This window comes from Stenella coeruleoalba (assembly GCF_951394435.1).
Source record: "Stenella coeruleoalba genome assembly, chromosome: 7".
In the NCBI taxonomy this organism is placed as follows: domain Eukaryota; kingdom Metazoa; phylum Chordata; class Mammalia; order Artiodactyla; family Delphinidae; genus Stenella; species Stenella coeruleoalba.
The window spans coordinates 69,907,090-69,929,108 of NC_137153.1; the positions used below are offsets into that span (position 1 = coordinate 69,907,090).

A 22,019-nucleotide genomic window follows, 5' to 3' on the forward strand; every position below is an offset into this window, starting at 1 on the left:
CAAGGTACCTAAATGCCATCTTGACATGTAGTTCTCAGCTGTCCTGGCTTAATGAGAGGTTATATAGGTTGCAAAGACAGGCATTTCTCATAATGATTTTTTTTTTTTAATATAAATTTATTTATTTATTTTTGGCTGTGTTGGGTCTTTGTTGCTGCGTGCGGGCTTTCTCTAGTTGCGGTGAGCGGGAGCTACTCTTCGTGGTGGTGCGCGGGCTTCTCATTGCGGTGGCTTCTCTCGTTGCGGACCACGGGCTCTAGGCGCTCAGGCTTCAGTAGTTGTGGCTCGCGGGCTCTGGAGCGCAGCCTCAGTAGTTGTGGCGCACGGGCTTAGTTGCTCCGTGGCACGTGGGATCTTCCCGGACCAGGGCTCGAACCCGTGTCCCCTGCATTGGCAGGCGGATTCTTAACCACTGCGCCACCAGGGAAGCTCTCATAATGATCTTTTAATAGATGCTGATCAATGGGTATGATGGCGTATCCCTATTTTCTTGGGGGAGAGAATGTCTTCCATCTTGCCTAGTGCTTTAAAATCAGCATCTCTGTAGACAGGGAATTAAAAAAAGAATCCTTATCTGATCTTTGATCTGGGCTGGCTTATAGTTTCTATACCAGGAGTTAATTAATTCCTGAAACTGCAGGGGATTTCTTACCGTCCACGGCTTGCTTTTTGGGGATCGGAACCATTTGAGAATTAAAAAAAGAAAGTCTGGGGCTTCCCTGGTGGCGCAGTGGTTGAGAGTCCGCCTGCCAATGCAGGGGATGCGGGTTCGTGCTCCGGTCTGGGAAGATCCCACATGCCGCGGAGCGGCTGGGCCCGTGAGCCATGGCCACTGAGCCTGTGTGTCCGGAACCTGTGCTCCGCAACGGGAGAGGCCACAACAGTGAGAGGCCCGCGTACCGCAAAAAAAAAAAAAAAAAAAAGAAAGTCTGTTCAAAGCAGTCTTCTGTCTGTCTCTATTTCTGGTCCTCCCCTTCCTTCCTCTAGCTTCCTATACCAAAATTTTGTCTGATCTAAGATCAACCGCGTCTATCATTTGAAAGGAACTCCACTGTATCTTCAAAATTCCATACTCAAGTCGCTAACTTCACATCAAACAATCATATCCCTCCAGACCAGGAAGTATAGAATCTTTGGACTCGAGTTCAAAGCAGTTCTTAGGAGTGGATTCTATTTTTCAGAATCTCGATACATTTGTAGACACTAAGATATAATATCATCATCTTTCAATACAATGTGTACGTCCTAGTGAGGTGGCAGGTGAGACTGTCCAGCTCTTTACTCACCGCAGTTCTTTTCGTCACTGCCATCAGCACAGTCTTCGTCCCCATCACATTTCCACAGCAGCGTAATACAGCGGCCATTTGTGCACTGGAATTGGGAGGGTTCACATTTGGCTTTTCTTCCTAAAATCAGGAGGGAACACTTAGCTAAGCTGGGACACAAGGATCGTTAAGTTAGAGGTGCTCGTTACCTGAAACCCATGGATAGGAGTCCTCTTGGAGGGACAGCTGCAGACTCAGAGGCCATAACACTGTAGGGGCCAGAGCTGGATGGGCCTTGGGGCAGTGACTGACAGTAACTGAGTTCTTAGCTGGGCACACTCCATCTGGATAAGACTAGATTCCCCAGCCTCTCTTGCAGGAGGCATAGCCATGGACTAAGTTCCAGCTAATGGGATGTAAGCAGAAATGGTATATACAACTTCTGGGAAATATCCTCAAAGGCACAGGGGATCCAGTTTCCTTAATTTTATTCCTTTCTGGTTCCTGAAAACTAGGCATGGTGGCTGGAATAGTAATCTTGGGTCAAGGGAGCCAGACCAAGATAGAAGGAACGTAGATTGCCCAGAGACTGCAGGTGGCAGGGCAGGGGATTCACCTGTGGACTCATTTCTCCCATTCCTTTAACTCATTTGTGTCATTATAATCATGCAGCCAAATCCTGATCTTTTAATGGCATTTCTTGTCCACATTCTATACTGTTACTCATCAATGATGCTTCTATTACGAGCAAAGTAAAGGATATTTAGAAAAGGCATGAGGTTTAATACATGCTTCCTCATCTCAGAATTGGAGGTCTAATTGGAAAAAGACATGTTTACAAAATGACTCCAAGATAAGATAAAAAGCACGAAGAAGGTACAGTTAAGAGGTGAAGGGAGATCATTTTTTAAATTTAATTTTTATTTTATATTATAGTTGAGTTACAATGTGTTAGTTTCAGGTGTACAGCAAAGTGATTCAGCTATACATGTATATATCTTCATTCTTTTTCAGATTCTTTTCCCGATTCTTTTCCCACATAGGTTATTACAGAATATTGAGTAGAGTTCCCTGTGCTATACAGTAGGTCCTTGTTGATTATCTATTTTATACCTAGTAGTGTGTATATGTTAATCCCTAACTCCTAATTTATCCCTCCCCCCCTGCACCTTTCCCCTTTGGTAACCGTAAGTTTATTTTTGAAGTCTGTGAGTCTGTTTCTGTTTTGTAAATAAGTTCATTTGTATCACTTTTTTAGATCCCACATATAATCGGTATCATATGCTATTTGCCTTTGTCTGGCTTACTTCACTTAGTATGATCATCTCTAGGTCCATCCATGTCGCTGCAAATGGCATTATTTCATTCATTTTATGGCTGAATAATATTCCATTGTATATATGTACCACATCTTTTTTATCCATTCCTCTGTCGATGGACATTTAGGTTGCTTCCATGTCCTGGCTATTGTAAACAGTGCTGCAGTGAACATTGGGGTGCACGTATCTTTTTGAATTATGGTTTTCTCCGGTATGTGCCCAGGAGTGGGCTTGCTGGATCATGTGGTAGATCTATTTTTAGTTTTTTTAAGGAATCGCCATACTGTTCTCCATAGTGGCTGTACCAAGTTACATTCCCACCAACGGTGTAGGAGGGTTCGCTTTTCTCCACACCCAAAGGGAGATCATTTTTAACTTAGTGATGTGAGAAAAGCAAAGCAAGGTGGGAGCCACAGACCTGGATTCTATTTTTCTGAAACTCAGTTTTCCTATGCTCAGTGTATGAATATAATTCACATAATGGCATGAATGAATACTTGGAAGTAGGGCACTTAGTTTTCTTTTGCCTGGAATGGGACAGCTGATATTCAGGTGTTTCCTATCATTAGCAGGTCTATCCTTCTGGAGGACGTAATTTCTTCGAGATAAAAGGCAAAGATGCGGTTGCTTACAGCAAATACACTGCAAATATTCGAGAAAAACAGTGGAGCCACGTAGTTCATGCAGATTCCTTAGGGAGGTCTTCCCAGCAGAAAGCCTTGCGACTTCCTGTACCTTTCAGCATCTGCAGCTGTGGCATGTGGGCATAAGAACAGATGCTACAGTGACAAGCACAGACTGGAACTCCTGTGTCATGTACACAATGCTCTAGTTGGCATCGTACTATCAGCTACTCCCTACTGTCTGGGAACGTTCCATACTTTGTGGCTAATTCCCAGGGAGATTAAAATCTGGTCCTAGTTTACCATATGGGTGTGTGGTTACTTAGGTACTAAATGTACTCGTCTAAGAACTATATGTAGCACTCTGCCCACAAGAGTGTAGTTAAGCTGGGACCCAGATACAAAGCAGGATGAATCAACGGCACTTCCTATCTGTAGTTCATTTTTTATTTTATTTTTTTATAATTATTATTAGTTTTTTTGGCCACACCACGTGGCTTGCAGGATCTTAGTTCCCCGACCAGGGACTGAACCGAGGCTCCAGCAGCGAGAGTGCTGAGTCCTAACCATTGGACCACCAGGAAATCCACCCTGAGTGGCCAACCCCCCCCCCCACCCCGCCCCGGCATTTTTTAAAGTTTACCATGTTAACCATTTTTATTTATTTGGTCGTGCTGCGTGGCTTGAGGGATGTTCCCCAACCAGGGATTGAATCCGGGCCATGGCAGTGAAAGCCTGGAATCCTAACCACTAGGCCACCAGGGAACTCCTCTTCCTACCTGTATTTCATACTATTCATTCAATCCACAAATATTTTACTGGGCATAAGAAGGGGGAACAAGGAGAGGGTAGAGGCTGTCAGGAAGCATCGCACGCTAGTTTTTATACCGCGAAACCAAGTATGAAGTACCTGGCTGCCTCTCACCCTCCCCCTTTTATCACTGGAGTCTCGATATAGTCTTAATATTCTCAATGCTGGGGTTATCTGTTCCAGGGCCCACTGGCTGTAGTTCTTTATCCCCGTGACCTCTGACTGTTGTGGGAGTGGTAAGAATCTACTTAGAGTACTTTACTTGGAAAGTAAAAAAAGAACGATTTATGATAGTCAGAGAACAGAAATATACATATACTTGGAAAGACAAGTCAGGTTGCAATTAGAATACCTTTTTAAAAGGTGTTAGTTACCCAAGGTTTTAGTTGTTTGGTCAAAATGAGACAAAAACATCGACGTTGATATCTATGCTGTCAGAAAGGTAACCATATAATCCGACTTGCACAGGGACTTAAAAGTAGGCGTCAGAAAAAAAAAAAAAAAAGTAGGCGTCAGATGATGGTTTTCCACTTGGGGTTAGGTACCTGGCAGATCTCTTTAACAACGAGCCTTGATTGTAACTACAGATTTTACAGACACTCAAGCTGGCCTGGGATTAACTATGGGCGCACAGTAGCCTAAGGCTGGTGTTTAGTCCACTGTCACCTTAAGGAAGCTCTCTGAATGTAACTGGAACACACAGGCAATCAACAGTCATAAATGCTGCGTTAACATCCCAGCAATGCTGCTTTAAGAGTCGCTGTTGAGCGGGCTCAGGACAGACACTCAAGACAAAAAGGAGTTTAATTTCTACCTCTTATCTCAGACGTTTCCACTTCACCCAAGCTTCTGCCCGATGGTCATAAAGCTGTTTTACCATGACACACACGGCTCTCCGTTAAGAAAGGAGCACAATGGCGTTAGGAATGGAGTAGCTGCTAACCAACCATCCCTGCTTCTTTAAAAGAGGAGAGTGGTGGGAGTGGGGGTGGGTAAAGCTAGCTGGCTTTATAAAGGGCTCTTTCTTTAAAGAGAAGAGAAGAAAGACCCTAAGCTCTATGGCCGCGCCTCGGTTTCTTAAGTTTCCTAAGCACCTTGTTTTGAAAGATTGCTCCTGGGTAGAAAGGACTCCCTAGTTCTGTTTAATCCCCCGTATCGTGCAGAGCGGGGAGAGCTCAGCCACCTGACTGCAGCATGGTGGGTTTTCTGCCCAAGTTTCAGGAAGATTCTCCCTTTACACCCGTGGTGCCTACCTGGGAATGCTGCCGTACAGAGCTCCAAAAGAATCGAAAACACCAAATGAATTAAGCTTTCGGTTTGCAAAGCTTTGGGGGATTACAGGATTGTGGGCCTGTAGTCTATTTCCATCCGTGACAGTTAAGTCTCAAGTTCAGCATTATACTTTCATAAAGAGAACAGGGTGAGCTTGAAATGATCGACACCCAGGGTCCTTTCAATGCTTAGGCTAAGCTAAAGCCAATGATGCCTCAGAAAATAAATTACAAGTAGAAGCGCTCGGCATCCTACAACCCAGGGTCTATCTGCTCAGAAGGGTGAAAAGTCGGAGTCAATGTGATTTTTAGCGGGTTCCTCAAAGTCACGGGGTTCACAGGAATGCCTTGGTAGCATCGGGGTGGCTGCAGTCAGGGGAAAGGCTACGACAGCAGGGAACCTGGGTATTCCTCCTCTGTTTCAACCAGCATTTCTTTTCAACATTGGAGTTTTGTGTAAGGATTTGAAAAGCGTTCCATAACTTTAAGAAATCAAACGGTTGGACTAGATCTGGGTTTCCTTTCAGCTCTGATACTTAGGATGAATACCCCTACCCCCTTGGGCCAAGGGGTTGGAAGTCACTTGTACCTAGTCGTCTGCACGGCTGTTTACACTTGTAACGAATGACTGAAGGCCCAGAAGCGTTGAAGATTTCCTCACTAATTCTGCGCTTACACAGTTGATATCAGACTCTGCAAACTTACTTCAAGGCACCCATGTCCCAGGAGCCTTGCTTACCTAAATAGTTAACGTTGCTACCCAGACATGTTGGCAGTTCACTGGCTCCAAGCAACTCAGGGGTTTTAATGCATTTAGAAGTCAGCCTGCCGTTGTTGTCTAATTGTCCCTGCAACGGTTAACATGGAAGAACAGTACGTAAGCTTCGGTTAAAAAAAAAACAAAAAACAACTGCATAGATCTTACGGTAAATACCAAGCCTACCAAGTGGGCTACGAAGTTCCCTGTAGGGCTCCGAGTGGCACCTTTGCAGGAGTGCTTCAGAAGGGATGCCCACAGTAAGATGTTTCTGCGTGTCAGGCTCAGACATGAACTTCAGCCTGCACAGAGGGGCTGCGGCTGCCACACTGCTGGGACTAGCAAGGCCAAGTGTTCACATCTTTCACAGCCCTCCCATTTGCTTGAGTGTACGGGTGTTATCATCTCCTGGAATTTTGTTCAGTCCATTTGTTTTGGCACTTCTGGGGCTGCCAAGGGCATTTATTTTTAGTCCAGCTCATTCCTACTGCTTGCCACTTGAACGCCAATCTTTCTATTCATAGGCTAAAACTCCTTTTAGGACAAGCAGCTTTTCAAGTCAGCAAAGAAGTTTTCCTACAAGGGAAGAAGGTTAGTAAGAGGAACTGAGGATGAGGGACTGAGCTGTATTCTGGCCTTACAGGCAGCCTCTCAAGCCTTGTGAGAACCAGTCGGGGGCCAGCTAAAAACTGTGAAATACTTGGGTTAATCCTGATTCACTCAATCCTACAGTTCAATTGTCAGTTTTCCCATTTACATCAGATTGAGATGATCTTGAGAATCATGGATAAATAACTTAATTTTTATTCTTAGCCAAACACTGTTCTAAGACCTCAGTTTCTTAATTGATTTAATTCTCAATCCTACACAGTCAGCGCTACTGTTCCCCTTTTACATACCAGGGAACCTGTTTGGGGAAGGGAGGACAGTATTTGCCCACGATCACCTTGGGCAGAACTAGAATTTGAACTCAGGCGGTCTGGCTCCAGATACCATGTGATTGAGCACGCATCAACTAGAGCACCTGACTCAGGACCACTTCCTTCCAGAATATTCTGCTGACTTGTGAGGTGGGTAGTAGTGTCAGTTTAAATTAATCCAGAATTAGGTACGATCACTTGTCAGGATGTCACTGTCCTAACACAGCCTTATTGTTGAGATAGAGCCCACCCTCCCGTCCCCATTTTGATTTTTAAAAACTGCTGCCTCAGTATCCCTAGCAGGTCTTTTCCTAGAAGGACTATAATGCTTGGTCTTCTTGTCTAGAAAGAGCTAAGGCCCTCCTGATATATTTGGGAAGTTATTAGTTTTGTGGGTGGTAAAAGTCAGTGGTTCTCAAGATCGCGTTTGTATCAGAAACCCCTGAAGGACTTACTAAAACACAATGCTGCCCCCTCACCAGAGATTCTGACTTTGTAGGTCTAGCATGGGGCCCAAGTTTGCATTTCTATTGAGTTCCCGGAGGCTGTTGACCTAGCTGGTCCCTGACCACACTCTGAAACCACTGCGGGAAGGTTAGGAGGCTAAGATTCTACCCACAATGCGGGTGACTACTTCATTCTCAGGGTTGGACTCTATAGTACTCACCCCATAAGTCGTGTGCATCACTAGATGGACATAGGTGACAACTGCCAATCGAACAACAGAGATTATGATGACGACCTTTGTGCCATGAGGTAAAATCTACTTGGATATCTTAATAGGCGTACACGGTAAAGAGGTTCTTCTAAAATCTGTCTTCCCATCCCCATGTGCCTGATCTTTGACTGACCCACCACTTACTCTAAGTCAGTAGTCCAACCGTGAGCCTAGATTCTTCTCCTCTGACATTTTGCCATCAAGTCCTGGGCATGTCCAAGCACTCATCTCTCACTGGATCTAAATTGGTCTCTTGTTCCTCTGCCTCCAGGCTGCCGTGTTCTCTATCCACATCAATATGGTGAATCAGGCAGCCAAGAATGGCCCAGGGTGCCAGGGATGGGATCACTTGCAGGCTTCTCACGGGCTCTAGGATTGAGTCTAGTTTCCTACCCATTTCCCCCGGCTTCTTCCTATTGCTTACCACCCGTTCAAATGTCATCCTTGAACGAGCCCCTCAATTGCTTTCTTGACCAATTAGGTGTGGTCTGGCTGCTTTCTCACTGTCTCCTGTGCCTGTCACAGAGCCGTCACATACTGAGATGTGCTCACCTACGTGTTTCCATCTCTACAAGCGGAGATCCCCTATGGCAGGGCCTGGAATGTGTCTTTGTAAGTTGGGACCGGGTGCCTGACGTCTAAAATGTTTTTAGGCACTAGCGAGTGTTCCCCAATGCATCCGTTGATTTGTTAGTTCACTAATAAAGTTGGTCTGAACTACAGATTTTTTTCCCAAAGCATTCTTCCCAGGTTTTCTGAACTTGAAACCAAGTATGAGCAGTTGTTTCACTAGTTAGCGTACTTTGAAAGACTCTTAGGTTACAAAGGCCACAGTTCTCAATGCCTACGAGGTACTTTCACCTCATCTTCAGAAACTTTATCATTTAAAAACAGAGCACTTTCCTGCACTTACATATCAGAATGAGTGTGTCAGTGTGGGTCCGTTAGCCTCGTTTCCACGTGAGGAGAGAGGTTCCGGCACGCAGGGCTCACTGGTAAAGTTAGAAATTTCAGGGCTTTTACCTCTGACGGATTTTAGCGCTCTTTGGTAACGTTGGCAGCCATCCATTGTTGATTGAGTGCTGTCACCTTTGTAGGATCATCTGCAGAGATGGACTAATTCCTGGCTTTGTCACATGAGAGTCTAAGTTCTCGGTGAGTTTTGAGAAATCTTCGTAAGCTGTAACCCATGTGGTGTGTGGGACCTCCAGCAATCTTCAGCTGCTACCTGCCTCTTTCATGATTAAGTCTTGACCACTGGGTCTGCTCGCTCCCATCCAGAGCTTCTATTCCAGGCTGTCTCTGGATCACTGATTTCCTGGTTTGACTTTCCCACTACACTAAATGTCATGAAGGAAGAGCCCAACTTCTTGGTCGCTGTGTCGCCTATGCCTGGTGCTATATGGCATGTGGTGGGCACTCAGTAAATGGAAGTCAAGTGCTTTTGAGCAGCGGTACAAAGGATGCTGGCATCAAGCTACCACCTACTTAGGGAACCTACAGATCAGTTAGTAGCTCAGACCTTGGAAAGGTATCTTAAGAAAACTAAAGATTAGAGGCAGTCTATAAAAGAACCTTATTTACTCATAGTATCTGGGGGAAGAATTATAACACACGATGTAACTTGCAAATGTTGTCTATCACCAAGGGTTTTATCGCCTCCCTTGTTTGGCAAATTACAAGCCCGACCCGATAGCCCACCCCTCCCTCTCCCACAACCATGGTCCTATCTTATAGTTTCTGCCCCCAAAGTTCTCTCTTAAATACAGGGCCATGAATGCCCTTTCCCTGCTCCGCCCACCCATGCAGCATCTTTAAAATACAAAGTGGGCAAAAGATCTCTAAGCAGATATTAAGCCACTTCTAGCAGAATCGCTGTATTTATTCTCCCAGCACCTGGCAGGCATTCTCTTGTTAATTTAGAGCCACCATCTAGCCATCAGGCCCAAACTTTTCTAGGAAACTTCGCATGAAGGGCAACGTGTGCTAAGTTTAAGGTATCACCTGCCATCTCATTTAGTCCCTGCAGTGCATCTAGTGTATCTAACTAGGCAGTGTTAACAATGTTTAGAATTTTTATCGAAAACCAACAGAAAAGCTTAGCAGAGACACCAATTCGGACTGAAAAAATGCAGAGTGACACTGAGGTAATCGTCCTTTACAAAGCCAGATTCTCCTAGAGCTAAGCCATTCCTCTGTCTTTAAGTCCTTCGAAAAGCTATCAGTCTTCAGATTTCCTAGCCAACAACTCTTTAGGTGGGCCAGAACACTGCCCCCGGACCACTTACTTCTGCTCAACAGGTACATCTCCTCCATCTCTGCCCAGGTATTCTTGGACTCTTTCTCTTGAAAGCAGTCTCCGTGCTGTGGCTTAAGCACAGACGGGAACAAACGAAGCAGTGTTGAGTCTATCACGTAACTACCTGGAGAGCAGCCGTATTAGCCCACCCTGAGAAATGCTTCTAAGGCAGGAACTTTTATCATAAGCTTCATTATAGAGCTTATCATAGTCCTTTGAGGGATTTAATTTTTTATAGACTAGTAATGTGAAGGTGGCTTTCCAAAGAAAGGTCAGTATCCAAAGTAAATTCAATTATGACTCGAAATTCTATAGATGACCACCTAAATTTGATCACTATTCCCTCTAGAGAGGGACAACTTTATTCACATTCTGTAAGAACTAGAAAATGGTCTAAATAGCTAATATCTACATTTCTATGTGGTGCTCCAGGTCTTCTGGTCTCTGGACCAAAACCCGAAGCCCTACGGCTGGGGGCTGTTCCCTTGAGCTTCTGGTTGTGCTCTACTCTAGGAGTTCTTGCTAAGTCTGATCAGTTTGACATTCCTCCTGGAACAGAAGGGGCTTGTGACTATTTTTCACCTCTCCTAGAACTGTAACAAAACTACTCAAGTGAGATTGGGTTTATGGGTATCCAATTTTATAAAAGGCAGAAGCACTTCTTTGGAGCACGGAGGCTGCTATAATTAAAATATACAGTATGGTTATATTGAAGTCCTAACATTTGGCAGTTCTACTGAACTTGGCCTTTATACATGCTTTAGGTATCTAGGGACTCCAAACAATTCGAGCAAAGAACCAAAATGAGCCAGGGCAGGTACACAGCTAAATGTCACGTGAATTGGGCAAAGGGGCGATCTGGGGAGCAATGCTGCTCCAGACCACGGGCAGCCGTCATTGCCAATGAAGGACTGACTGGTGACCCTCCTTTAAAGAGTCCCTGCTCACATGCTCATTCTTTGATCTAGATGAGGATTACGATTATTGTCATAGCTCCTCTTGGTGCTATCTGGATAAGTCAGGTTTATTTTCCCTCTGCCCTCCGGTCTCCTGTCCCTCCAGGTACTGCCAATTTCACCAACCCACTCCCCACAAGAGGAGAAGTTCCGTTGACTCTTTTGTTGGTGGCTAGCCATATCTGAATAGCTCGCACAAAACCCTGGTTCTTCTAGGCTCTGGCCTTAATGAATATATAGTACCCCAGATCCTAATCTTGACTACCTAGGCTGGAGGAAAATGTCCTGGAACTCCCAGGGATTTTTTTCCATCAGGTACGCTCCATTACTGAATTTTAATTTCTCTTGTTAGCCTGACTTAAGTTCCTTGGCAGAGTCTTAAAGCACACGTGCCCTGTCCTAGAGTATTTTAGACCAGCATCATGCGTGTGTATGGGCAGAGTGTAGAAGACCAGGACCAGAAAGTCAGTCCGTATGCCTTGGGGCTTTGAACTTCAGACAGGAGCCAGCCTGGGTTAGCTTAGGGTCAATACCTGCCTCAGCCAACCCCCAATTTCCTCCAGCTCAGAAAGGATGTGTCTCCTTTCCTTCGAAGAATTTAAGTCTAACTCATTTCAACAATTTAGGTGCATTCATAGCGTTCTATAGGATAAAGTTAACCTCCAGTGGAAAGTTATTTTACATTAAATTAAAAGAATATGAAAAGAACGCAGCAAAAACGAATCTCCTCTCCCACCTTTCTGGACAGTCATCAGTGGTTTCTGGTATATCGGAGTCTTTTGAAATGATATGAAAGGTGTAATGTAAGCCATGGCACTACTCTGAGCAATCGTTTAATAAGTTAGTATTGCTCAATCATTAATGATTAATGTTAGAGTCTGAAAACTTTTCAGGGCTTTTCCAATCTCTTAGTTTGGTTACACATCAGGGGTCATCTTCACTAGACACTCGCCGTTTTTCAAGGAGTCCAGGCAGGCGAAAGCATTTGAGAGAACAGTCCATTGGAGCCTGTCAGTTTTTCACGTTCCCTTAAAGGTAACATTTCTCAGGCTGCTAAATTACGAGCCCGCGGAGCCACGTGACCAACCTAAACGTGATCGGGCGGCCAGCCAATCGCAGAGCGCAGAAAAGCCCGTCGCAGCTTCTCACGCTCGGGACAGTCAGAACCTAAGGGCAGGGGGCATTCGGAGACTCAACCCCCACAAGTATTGCTTGAGGGGCTGCTTGACCATACATTAAAGTTCGCTCTCACTTCAAGAGACTCGTGACTGCGGGCAGGAGGGTCTCCCAAGCCACCGGGCGACAGGAGCTAGGGACTCTGGAGTGGGTACTTAGGACGGGGGCAGTTTTCCGTCCCATTTCCCCAGAGGTGGCGAGCCAGCCCCTTGGTGTCATGTCGAGATCACTTCAGGGACCTGCCAGGATTCTCACCGAATCCTCTTAGAAGGGCTTCGTGTCGCCTGCCTGAGAAAGTTGTGCGGCCCCTAATGAGAGAGTGGCTGAGGACAGGGCTCCCAGGCCCAGTGCGGCACACCCTGGGGACCCGACAGTTGTCCCCACCGCCCTCCCCAACAAGCCACAGTCACACACCAGCTCTCCCAGCTCTCGTGCTACTCCATTTGATCTACTGGTTAGAATGAAGGCTAATTACAGTCACCAGATAAGGACCCAATTCCTCTCGAGGAAATCTCACCGGGAACGAGGCTCAGCAAACTAACCTGATTAAGTCTTCGTTCCACTCCCCTCCCCCGTTCAGCTATCCTGGAGACCCGAGAGGTTTACAAACGCTCCCCGGAGAGCGGAGAAACATCTAGAGGTGAGTCCTATTTGATTCAAGCCTCACTCTTCCTCTAACCCGCACTACACAGAGACTGCCCGGCGCCCGGGGAGTCGCAGTCCGGGTGCGCAGGCTGCGCACTTCTAGCCGCTCGGCGTAGACTCCCGGCGGCAGCCCACCGAACGTGCGGGTTCCTCGCCGCCGCGGGGAACCCCACTCCCGGTCGGCACCCGGCGCCCCGCATCGCCGGAGGCGCCCTTCCTCACCCACCGCCCGCTCTCACCCTCCGTGAAGTCCGAGGGGCGCTCCGGGGGCTGCCGCGCACGTCCCGGCCCACCCGGCCCCCTGCCTCCTTCCTAACACTCCGCCTGGCAGAAGAGACACAACCATTGTTCAACGGCTCAGAAGCCCATATTCCCCATCCCCGGCCAAGCGGAGTGAGAAACGAGGCAAAGCACAGGTTTTAGGGGAGGCAGTGTAAGGGAATGAAGACTAGTTCGGGCAAGGCTTTAGGACACCCCAAATCCCACTATCCCCCCAGCCTGGCTCCCGGGAGCCGCGGTGCTGACAGCTCAGAGGCGCCACCAGGGTGGGGAGGGAGAGAAGGCGACGAGAGTGAAGAGGCGCCTCCTAGGAGGGGGGTGGGCAAAAGGAGACCCGCGCCTCGGGGCCCCCTGGCGCCCCGGCTAGGTCCGGGCAGGCCGCGGAGGGGCGCGTCCTCACTCACCCGCTCCGGTGGTGCCGCTCTCCCGGGGCGCCCAGCACAGCGCGAGCAGCAGCCAGAGCGCCCAGCGCGCGGACGTGCCCATGGTGCCCGTCTGGATGGTGCCGCCGCCGCCGCCGCCGCTCGCTCCGCACAACAAGTTACCAGCCCTTCGGAAAGGAGGAAGGAGGTGGGGGCGGGGAGGGAGGAGGGGGAAGGGGAGGAGGGGAAGGAGTTCGAAGGGGGGTAAAGGGAGCAGGGAAGAAGAGGCGCACCCCCTCCCCTACAACTTGCACAATCTACCCCCCACCAGCCAACCCACCCACCCACCTACCTCCCCGGGCTGCAGCGGTAGTGCAAGCCGAGCCCGCGGGCAGAAAATAATGCAGGCGCTGCAGAGGACGGGAGGGAAGAGGAGGGGAGAAAGGGAGAGGGGGGTGGGGAGCCAAGAGCGGAGAAGACAGAAGAGAGAGGAGCCGGCCGCGGAGCACCCACCCTGGCGGCCGCTGGAGCGCGGGGTGAGGAGCGAGGAGGGGGCAGGAGGGGGAGTGGTCAGCGGGGGATGGGGGCGGGCGCGGCGGCTTCAGCCCTCCCTCCCCACCCTCGACGCGCTCCTCTTATAAGCTCGGGGCAGCCAGGTTCCTGCGTCAGGGTTGTGTGAGTGTGCGTTCGAGTGTGAGCGTGAGTGGCCGTGGCCGCCGCCGCCACCCGGAGTGCTCCCGGGGCTCGGCTGCTCCGCGCGTCCGCCCGGGGCTCACGGGGGCCCGGGGCGGCCGCTGGTTGGCTCGCGCGCCGCCCTCGCCTCCAATCCCCGGTGCCTGCCCTAATTTCCTGATCCAGGGAACCTGCCGCCGCAGCAGCTGTGCGCTCCCTACAGTCATTACTGTACCTTCCCGGCAGCCGCCAACCGTAAATGCAGCAGCAGCAGCAGCAGCAGTGGCAGCAGCAGCAGTTAGCACTGATGCAACTACTGAGGCTATTGCCACCGCCTTCCCAGTAACGCGGCTTACAGCCCGGAGGGGGGGACTTGCAGTTTCCAGGGGCAACAAGCGTCTCTCTACCACCTTCTCCTGCGCCTCAAAGAGGGCTGGTCCTGTGAGGCTGGTAGGTAGCTTCTTTCTTGGGCCTCCTCTCTCCACTTAAAAGTGATGAAGAGGAGTGGATCTAAACGTTTGGGCTACTTTGGTGTGGGGTTGGGGATGCCTGTCTCAGTCAAACGCTAAGATGCCATTTTTGCTAAAAATTAAATGTGTCTTTAAGTGAGAGCGTGTGTGTAAGGAGAGTGCGCGCGGTTGTGGTTGGTCCTCTGTAACAGAATGGGACGAAAGTAACCCAGTCTGGGCTGAGGAGGAGGGGGATATCGATAGCGCAGCTCTGCATTCTCTCATCAGCGATTATAGTTAATGGCTAATTGCACAAATGATAGTCAGAGGGCCTGTAATTAGAAGCTTAACCTTTTCTTGCTTGGGGGAGGGGAAACCCGGTTTATTCTTCTTGATATAGTTTGCAACATTCAATTACAAGGCTCAAGGAAAGAAAGAAGGAAGCAAAGGCAAGACTCCTGTAAAGGATTGATTCCTGTTTTGTGTCTGGCAATACTGAGCCTGTAATTTGCTTTTGTGTACTTCAGTTTTCTTGCACAATTTCCCCTGGTTGTCCCCATTTAACCAGACGGGGAGGACACACCGGGCTATTTCACCTTCTTAAATAAAGGGTTTGTATATTTTTAAAAAGTAGTTTCGATCTCGAACGACTCAAACTCCACCGATTTCAATAGGACCAGCTCTGACGCTATTCTGTCGATGATGAGAGAAGTAGAGGGCTCCTGGCTAGCTATATTCCTCTTGTCTTGGTGCTCCAGGGCATTTGTCAAGGCTAACCATCAGATGGGATGTTTATTAGGAACTTGCTGGATCCAGGAGATGGAGAGGAGAGGAAAATTCCAGGTCAGGATACACTTTGGGGTGGGGTCAGAGGATACCCAGATTGTGAATGGTCTCCACGAAGGGGCTTAACTCTGTCAATATGTATTGGTGGAGACTTGCACTACAGTTCATTTTGAACTCTGGTTTGCTCGCTCTGTGGTTACACGTTTGATACAAACTGCAGCAGACGCACATGTGTTGCGTGTGAAACAGTTGAGCTCTGCTTTATGCCATTAGTAGTGAAGATGCATGCAGGTGTTGCTCACCTAGCAGGCATTAAGGGATGGTGGTAAAACAGGTGTGTGGCATTTTCAATATTCTCGGGGTTCTGAAAGAGTACATTAATATAGTCGTGTGGTTTGTTTCTAATATTTTACTCAGAGATAAATATGTGTACTATAAGCTGAACACTGATATGGTATAATAAGATTTACCTTTGACATACACGTTATGCTTTCTATCTCTCCAAAGGATATAAATAACCTGTTGGTGCACTTAGCTGCGGCTCTGTGTTCAACCCTGTAGCTCTCTTGTTGGATCAAAAGGAAGCATAACTTTTGGCTCTACCTCTCATTGGCTGTGTAACTTGGGAAAATCTCAGTGCCTGTCTGTGCCTGCCTTCTGACTTACAAACTGGACACAAAACCAGTTCACATAAAGTCAAAGTGCTCTGTGGCCTCAAGGACCAGCTCTCTGCAAAGTGTTGATTATTAGAAGGAAAGGTTGTAAGGAAGAGTGAATTTGATTAATATAGAAAGTAACCGAATAACCAAAATGATAAATTTATCATGAGTGGAGATGGGTGTGGTTGAACTAGGCTCAGAGAGGCTGACACTGCTGCATATAGAGCCTTCAGGTAAATGCATAGGCAACCCCACTCCCACAATCTACCACGTTCGTTAAGTTGTTGAAGCAACACACACTGAGCGTCCCTGGGTAGCAGGCGCTGTGCTAGGCAGTAGGTATACGGAGATGTTTGTCTAAGGAAGCTCAGTATCTGGTGGGGGAGGCAGAGAAGTTGGCGATTGTGGTACCCTAGGCACAGCACACGCTTAGGCTTCAAGGTGCTATAAGGTTATAGGCAAAGAGTAGCTAATCTGACTGGGGGACCAGAGGGTCAGAAAAGGCTTTCCAGAGCACTTGTCTCTGAGCTGAAGTCATGACTTTTACCAAGCCTTTCCAATTCTCTTTACTGCTGGACACATGGTAGGATTGCACTTCCTGGCTCCATTATAGTTAGGTGGGGCTGAAAGACGAATTTTGGCCAACTATTTGTGAGCGGAAGTTCTAGGGTGTCACTTCTGGACTGGGGCATTTAGTGGGACTTGCATGAGACCCTCTCTTTTGGTCTGCATGGTGACTAGAGATGCTCAAGAGATGGCTGCTCCATTAGCCTGGTCTGAATGACTAGACTGAGTAGTTCTCTGCTGTCTCCATGTCTCTGGCAATGATCACGTAGCGTAGAGGTCAGCAGATGGCCAGTGACCTGTCTCTATATGACCTATGAAAAAGAGTGGTTTTTACATTTTTTAAAGAGTTATACAAAAAAGTGAAGAAGAAGAAAAGGCAACAGAAATTGTATGTTGCTCACCAAGTGTGTAATATTTACCATCTGGGTCTTTAGAGAAAAAACTTACCGCCTCCTGACATTGAGTGAAAAATAAACCTTTGCTGTCTTTATCTACTGAGCTTTTGTTACCGCAGCATGACCTCTCGTTCGTTAACTTGACTGATACTCTGGGTGAAGGGGGAAGGAAGACCTTGGTGAACAGAGGGAACAAAGGCAAAGAGAACATCAAGTGTTGAGGAAACGCAGGGGCTTCAGGATGGTTCCATAATGGGGTTGCAGTGGGCTGACAGCAGGAGGTAAGGCTAAGGAAGAAAGTCAGGGCCTGGATTATATGGAAATGTGTATGAAATGCCAACACTTTGGTTTTTTGCATTTAAAAAAACTTTTTTTAAATTAAAGTATAGTTGATTTACAATGTTGTGTTAATTTCAGGTGTATAGCAAAGTGATTCAGTTATACATATACATATATGTGAGAATATGTATATATTCTTTGTCGGATTCTTTTCCATTATAGGTTATTACAAGATATTGAATATAGTTCCCTGTGCTGTATAGTAGGTCCTTGTCGTTCATTTATTTTATATATAGCATTGCATATCTGTTAATCCCAGACTCCTAATTTATCTCCCCCCCTTTCATGCCAACACTTCGGACTTGATGCTGTTGGCCATGGTGAGGACTTGTGATGGATTTCTACCGTGATAGATTGTGATCAGAGGCCTGACATTCCGTGTGTTTTAGAAAGTTCACTCTGACGTGAAGTGGTCTGTAGGGTGACTTCTTTGGGAAGCAGTGTAGGATGAGACTAGAGGAAGAACAGTTAGAGGCCCTGGGAGTGACGGAAGGCACCAGGAAAGGACAGGAAGAAGCTATTATTTGCAGTCAGAAATATTCATGTAATTCTTTCATGAGATTTTTCTCCCCAGTCCTCTGCATATAGCTTCAATTAATTAATTAATTTAGTTATTTGTTTTGCGGTACGCGGGCCTCTCACTGTTGTGGCCTCTGCCGTTGCGGAGCACAGGCTCCGGATGCGCAGGCTCAGCGGCCATGGCTCACGGGCCCAGCCGCTCCACGGCATGCGGGATCTGCCCGGACCGGGGCACGAACCTGTGTCCCCTGCATCGGCAGGCGGACTGTCTACCACTACGCCACCAGGGAAGCCCTGCATCAGCTTTTAGAACAGTGTTTTCCAACCATGGTCAATCCGTAAGAATCCCTGGGGATTTCCCTGGCGGCGCCGTGGTTAAGAATTTGCCTGCCAATGTGGGGGACACGGGCTCGAGCCCTGGTCCGGGAAGATCCCAGATGCCGCGGAGCCTGCGCGTCCTGAGCCTGTGCCCCGCAACGGGAGAGGCCACAACAGTGAGAGGCCCGCATACCGCCAAAAAAAAAAAAAAAAGAAAGAAACCCTGGAAATGTGTGTTAAAAACACAGATTCCCAGGTCCCTCCCTTGGAGATCCTGACTCTGTAGGTCTAGTCCAGCCCAAGAGGCTGGACTTGTAACCTTACTCCAGGCGACTCTTAGGATTAGCCATGATTAAGAAAGCTTCCTAGAGAATGTCTTCTTCAATGCAGTCTTAACTGCTAAGTAGCTTTACTTCTCTCAAACCTGTATGTATATATTTGTCCAATTTCCCCAGGGAAAGTGGGTTAGGGCCCACAGAGAACGGGAGGGTTAATGTTGGGCATTTCTTTTTCTTCAAGCCCTGGAAACTAATAAATATGGGCAGCAGAAGTCATCTTCAAACCATGTTGCTAGGCTGAAGCACTCATTACTGTGTTTTCTACTTCATAGCCTTACCATAGGAAGTAAGAATTGAAATGAACTGTCCCCTTCTGGAGCCTTCTCCTTCTACAGTAGTTTGACGGTACTTTCTCAGGCCTCCACTCCACCATTTTCTAATTGTGTGGCAGCCAGTGAAATAAACGGGATTCACCCCACTCTAGGCTTTACACGTAGGATCTCTGATGGTTTAAACCAGTGGCTCACAAACTTTAGCTTTCGTGAGAATCACCTGCAGGACTCGTTAAACACGGATTGCTAGGCACCATCCCAGAGTTTCTGGTTCAGCTGGTCTGGGGTGGAGCCAGAGTATTTGCATTTCTAACAAGTTTCCAGGAGATGCTGATGTCACTGGTCAGGGAACACATTTTGAGAACCATCGCTCTAAATCCATCAGCATAACTTCCCCCCTCAGCCACTGTGATCAATTCAAGGGTCTCAGCCAGTCAGCCTGTGGTCTTCTGGCCACACTGATTGGATACTTCAGTCCTAAGCACATTATTCAAGTCGATCCAGTTATAATGAAGTTCAGGATTTTTGCTTGGTTAGAAAGGCACCCTTTTTTTCTTTTTCTTTTTTTTTCCTTTTCACTGACTTCTTATTTTTAATTTTTTTTCCAGTGTTGTTATTTTTAATTAATTTAATTAAAAATTTTATTTTATATTGGATCATAGTTGATTAGCAATGTTGTGTTAGTTTCAAGTGTACAGCAAAGTGATTCAGTTATTCATATCTATGTATCTATTCTTTTTCAAAGTTGTTTCCCATTTAGGTTATTACAGAATATTGAGCAGAATTCCCTCTGCTATATGGTAGGTCCTTGTTGGTTATGTGTTTTAAATATAGTAGTGTGTACATGTCAGTCCCAAACTCCTAACCTATCCCTCCCCCTCCCCTTCCCCCTGGTAACCATAAGTTCAATCTCTAAATTTGTGAGTCTGTTTCTGTTTTGTAAATAAGTTCATTTATCATTTTTTTTAAGATTCCTCATATAAGCAATATCATATGATATTTGTCTTTCTATGCCTGACTTACTTCACTTAGTATGGTAATTTCCAAGTCCATCCATATTGCTGCAAATGGCCTTATTTCATTATTTTTAATGGCTGAGTAATATTTCATTGTGTGTGTGTGTGTATATGCGTGTGTATATATATATATATATATATATATATACACACACACATACATATACACATACATACACACACATATAAATACATGGAATGTATGTACCACATCTTCTTTATCCTTTCATCTGTCGATGGACATTTAGGTTGCTTCCATGTTTTGGCTATTGTAAACAGCGCTGCAATGAACATTGGAGTGCATGTATCCTTTTGAACCATGTTTTTCTCTGGATACATGCCCAGGAGTGGGATTGTTGGATCATATAGTAGTTCCATTTTTAGTTTTTTAAGGAACCTCCATACTGTTCTCCATAGTGGCTGTACGAATTTACATTCCCATCTACAGTGTAGGAGGGTTCCCTTTTCTCCACACCCTCTCCAGCATTTACTGTTTTTGATGATGGCCATTCTGACTGGTCTGAGGTGATATTTCATTGTAGTTTTGATTTGCATTTCTCTGAGAATTAGAGATGTTGAGCATCTTTTCAGGTGCCTCTTGGCCATCCGTATGTCTTCTTTGAAGAAATGTCTGTTTAGGTCTTCTGCCTACTTTTTGACTGGGTTGTTTGTTTTTTTTTTGATATTGAGTCATATGAGCTGTTTGTAAATTTTGGAGACTAATCCCTTGTCGGTTGCATTGTTTGCAAATATTTTCTTCCATTCTGTGGGTTGTCTTTTCGTTTTGTTTGTGGTTTCCTTTGCTGTGCAAAAGTTTTTGAGCTTAATTAGGTCCCATTTGTTTGTTTTTGTTTTTTACTTCCATTTCTCTAGGAGACAGATCCAAAAAGATATTGCTGTGATTTATGTCAATGAAGAGTGTTCTGCCTTTGTTTTTTTCTAAGAGCTTTTATAGTATCTCATCTTACATTTAGGTCCTTAATCTGTTTTGAGTTTATTTTTGTGTATGGTGTTAAAGAATGTTCCAATTTCATTTTTCTACATGTAGCTGTCCAGTTTCCCAGCACCATTTATTGAAGAGACTGTCTTTCATCCATTGTATAGTCTTGCCTCCTTTGTCGTAGATTAATTGACCATAGGGGCGTGGGTTTATTTCTGGGCTTTCTATCCTGTTCCATTGATCTATATTTCTGTTTTTGTGCCAGTACCATACTGTTTTGATGACTGTAGCTTTATAGTATAGTCTGAAGTTGGTGGGGGGGCGGGGTCTGAGTCCTCCAGCTCTGTTTTTCTTTCTCAAGATTGCTTTGGCTATTTGGGGTCTTTTGTGTCTCCATACAAATTTTAAGCTTTTTGTTCTAGTTTTGTGAAAAATGCCCTTGGTAATTTGATAGGGATTGCGTTGAATCTGTAGATTGCCTTGGATAGTATAGTCATTTTGGTGGTATTGATTCTTCCAATCCAAGAACATGGTATATCTTTCCATTTGTTTGTGTCAGCTTTGATGTTTTTCATCAGCATCTTGTAGTTTTCAGAGTACAGGTTTTTTTGTCTCCTTAGGTAGGTTTATCCCTAGGTATTTTATTCTTTTTGATGCGATAGCAAATGGGACTGTTTCTTTAATTTCTCCTTCTGATCTTTCATTGCTAGTGTATAGAAGTGCAACAGATTTCTGGGTATTAATTTGTATCCTGAAATTTTACCGCATTCATTGATGAGCTCTAGTAGTTTTCTGATAGCATCTTCAGGATTTTCTATGTATAGTATCATGTCATCTGCAAACAGTGACAGTTTTACTTCTTTTCCAATTCGTATTCCTTTATTTCTTTTTCTTCTTTGATTGCCATGGCTAGGACTTCCAAAACTATGTTGAGTAGAAGTGGCAAGAGTGGACATACTTGTCTTATTCCTGATCTTAGAGGAAATGCTTTCAGCCTTTCACCATTGAGAACGATGTTGGCTGTGGGTTTGTCATATATGGCCTTTATTATGTTGAGGTAGGTTCCCTCTATGGCAAGGCACTCTTTTATAAGCAATGTGGTGTATGGACTTAGGCCAGGACTTCTGTAGCCATTGTGCCACTGTGAAGGAAGCCAATCTGAAGACCAGCTGACTAATGGAGAAGAGGAAGCTGAGAGAATCAGGGAAACAGCACCCAAACTGGAGCTGGAGCCCACGTGCGATTCTCCTGAAAGCTGCCATTTGTAGGACTTTCACTTTTCTTAGCAAATAAATTCCCTTTGTTGCTTAAGCCCAGTATGGATTGAGTTTTCCATTGTTAACAAGTA

General features: G+C 46.1%; 1 protein-coding gene and 1 long non-coding RNA gene across 8 annotated transcripts in view; one reads left to right on the forward strand and one right to left on the reverse strand.

Moving 5' to 3' along the window:
- VLDLR (very low density lipoprotein receptor) overlaps nucleotides 1-13,780 on the reverse strand; it is a 31,726-nt gene extending 17,946 nt beyond the window's left edge. For all 4 annotated transcript variants that reach the window (XM_079925815.1, XM_079925816.1, XM_079925814.1 and 1 more), the window contains exons 1-3: nucleotides 13,754-13,780; nucleotides 13,444-13,589; nucleotides 1,287-1,406 (exon numbers count right to left, since the gene is read on the reverse strand). In XM_079925815.1, the coding sequence (XP_079781941.1) occupies nucleotides 1,287-1,406; nucleotides 13,444-13,525 (202 nt within the window). In that variant the 5' untranslated portion in view covers nucleotides 13,526-13,589; nucleotides 13,754-13,780. The remainder of the gene's footprint in view (nucleotides 1-1,286; nucleotides 1,407-13,443; nucleotides 13,590-13,753) is intronic.
- A 184-nt stretch (nucleotides 13,781-13,964) lies between these two features.
- Nucleotides 13,965-22,019, forward strand: part of LOC307188547 — a 114,189-nt gene continuing 106,134 nt past the window's right edge. For 2 of the 4 annotated variants that reach the window (XR_013828983.1, XR_013828984.1), the window contains exon 1: nucleotides 13,965-14,523. This is a non-coding gene — a long non-coding RNA (uncharacterized lncRNA). The remainder of the gene's footprint in view (nucleotides 14,524-22,019) is intronic. The other 2 variants (XR_013828985.1, XR_013828986.1) reach the window with 1 other exon arrangement.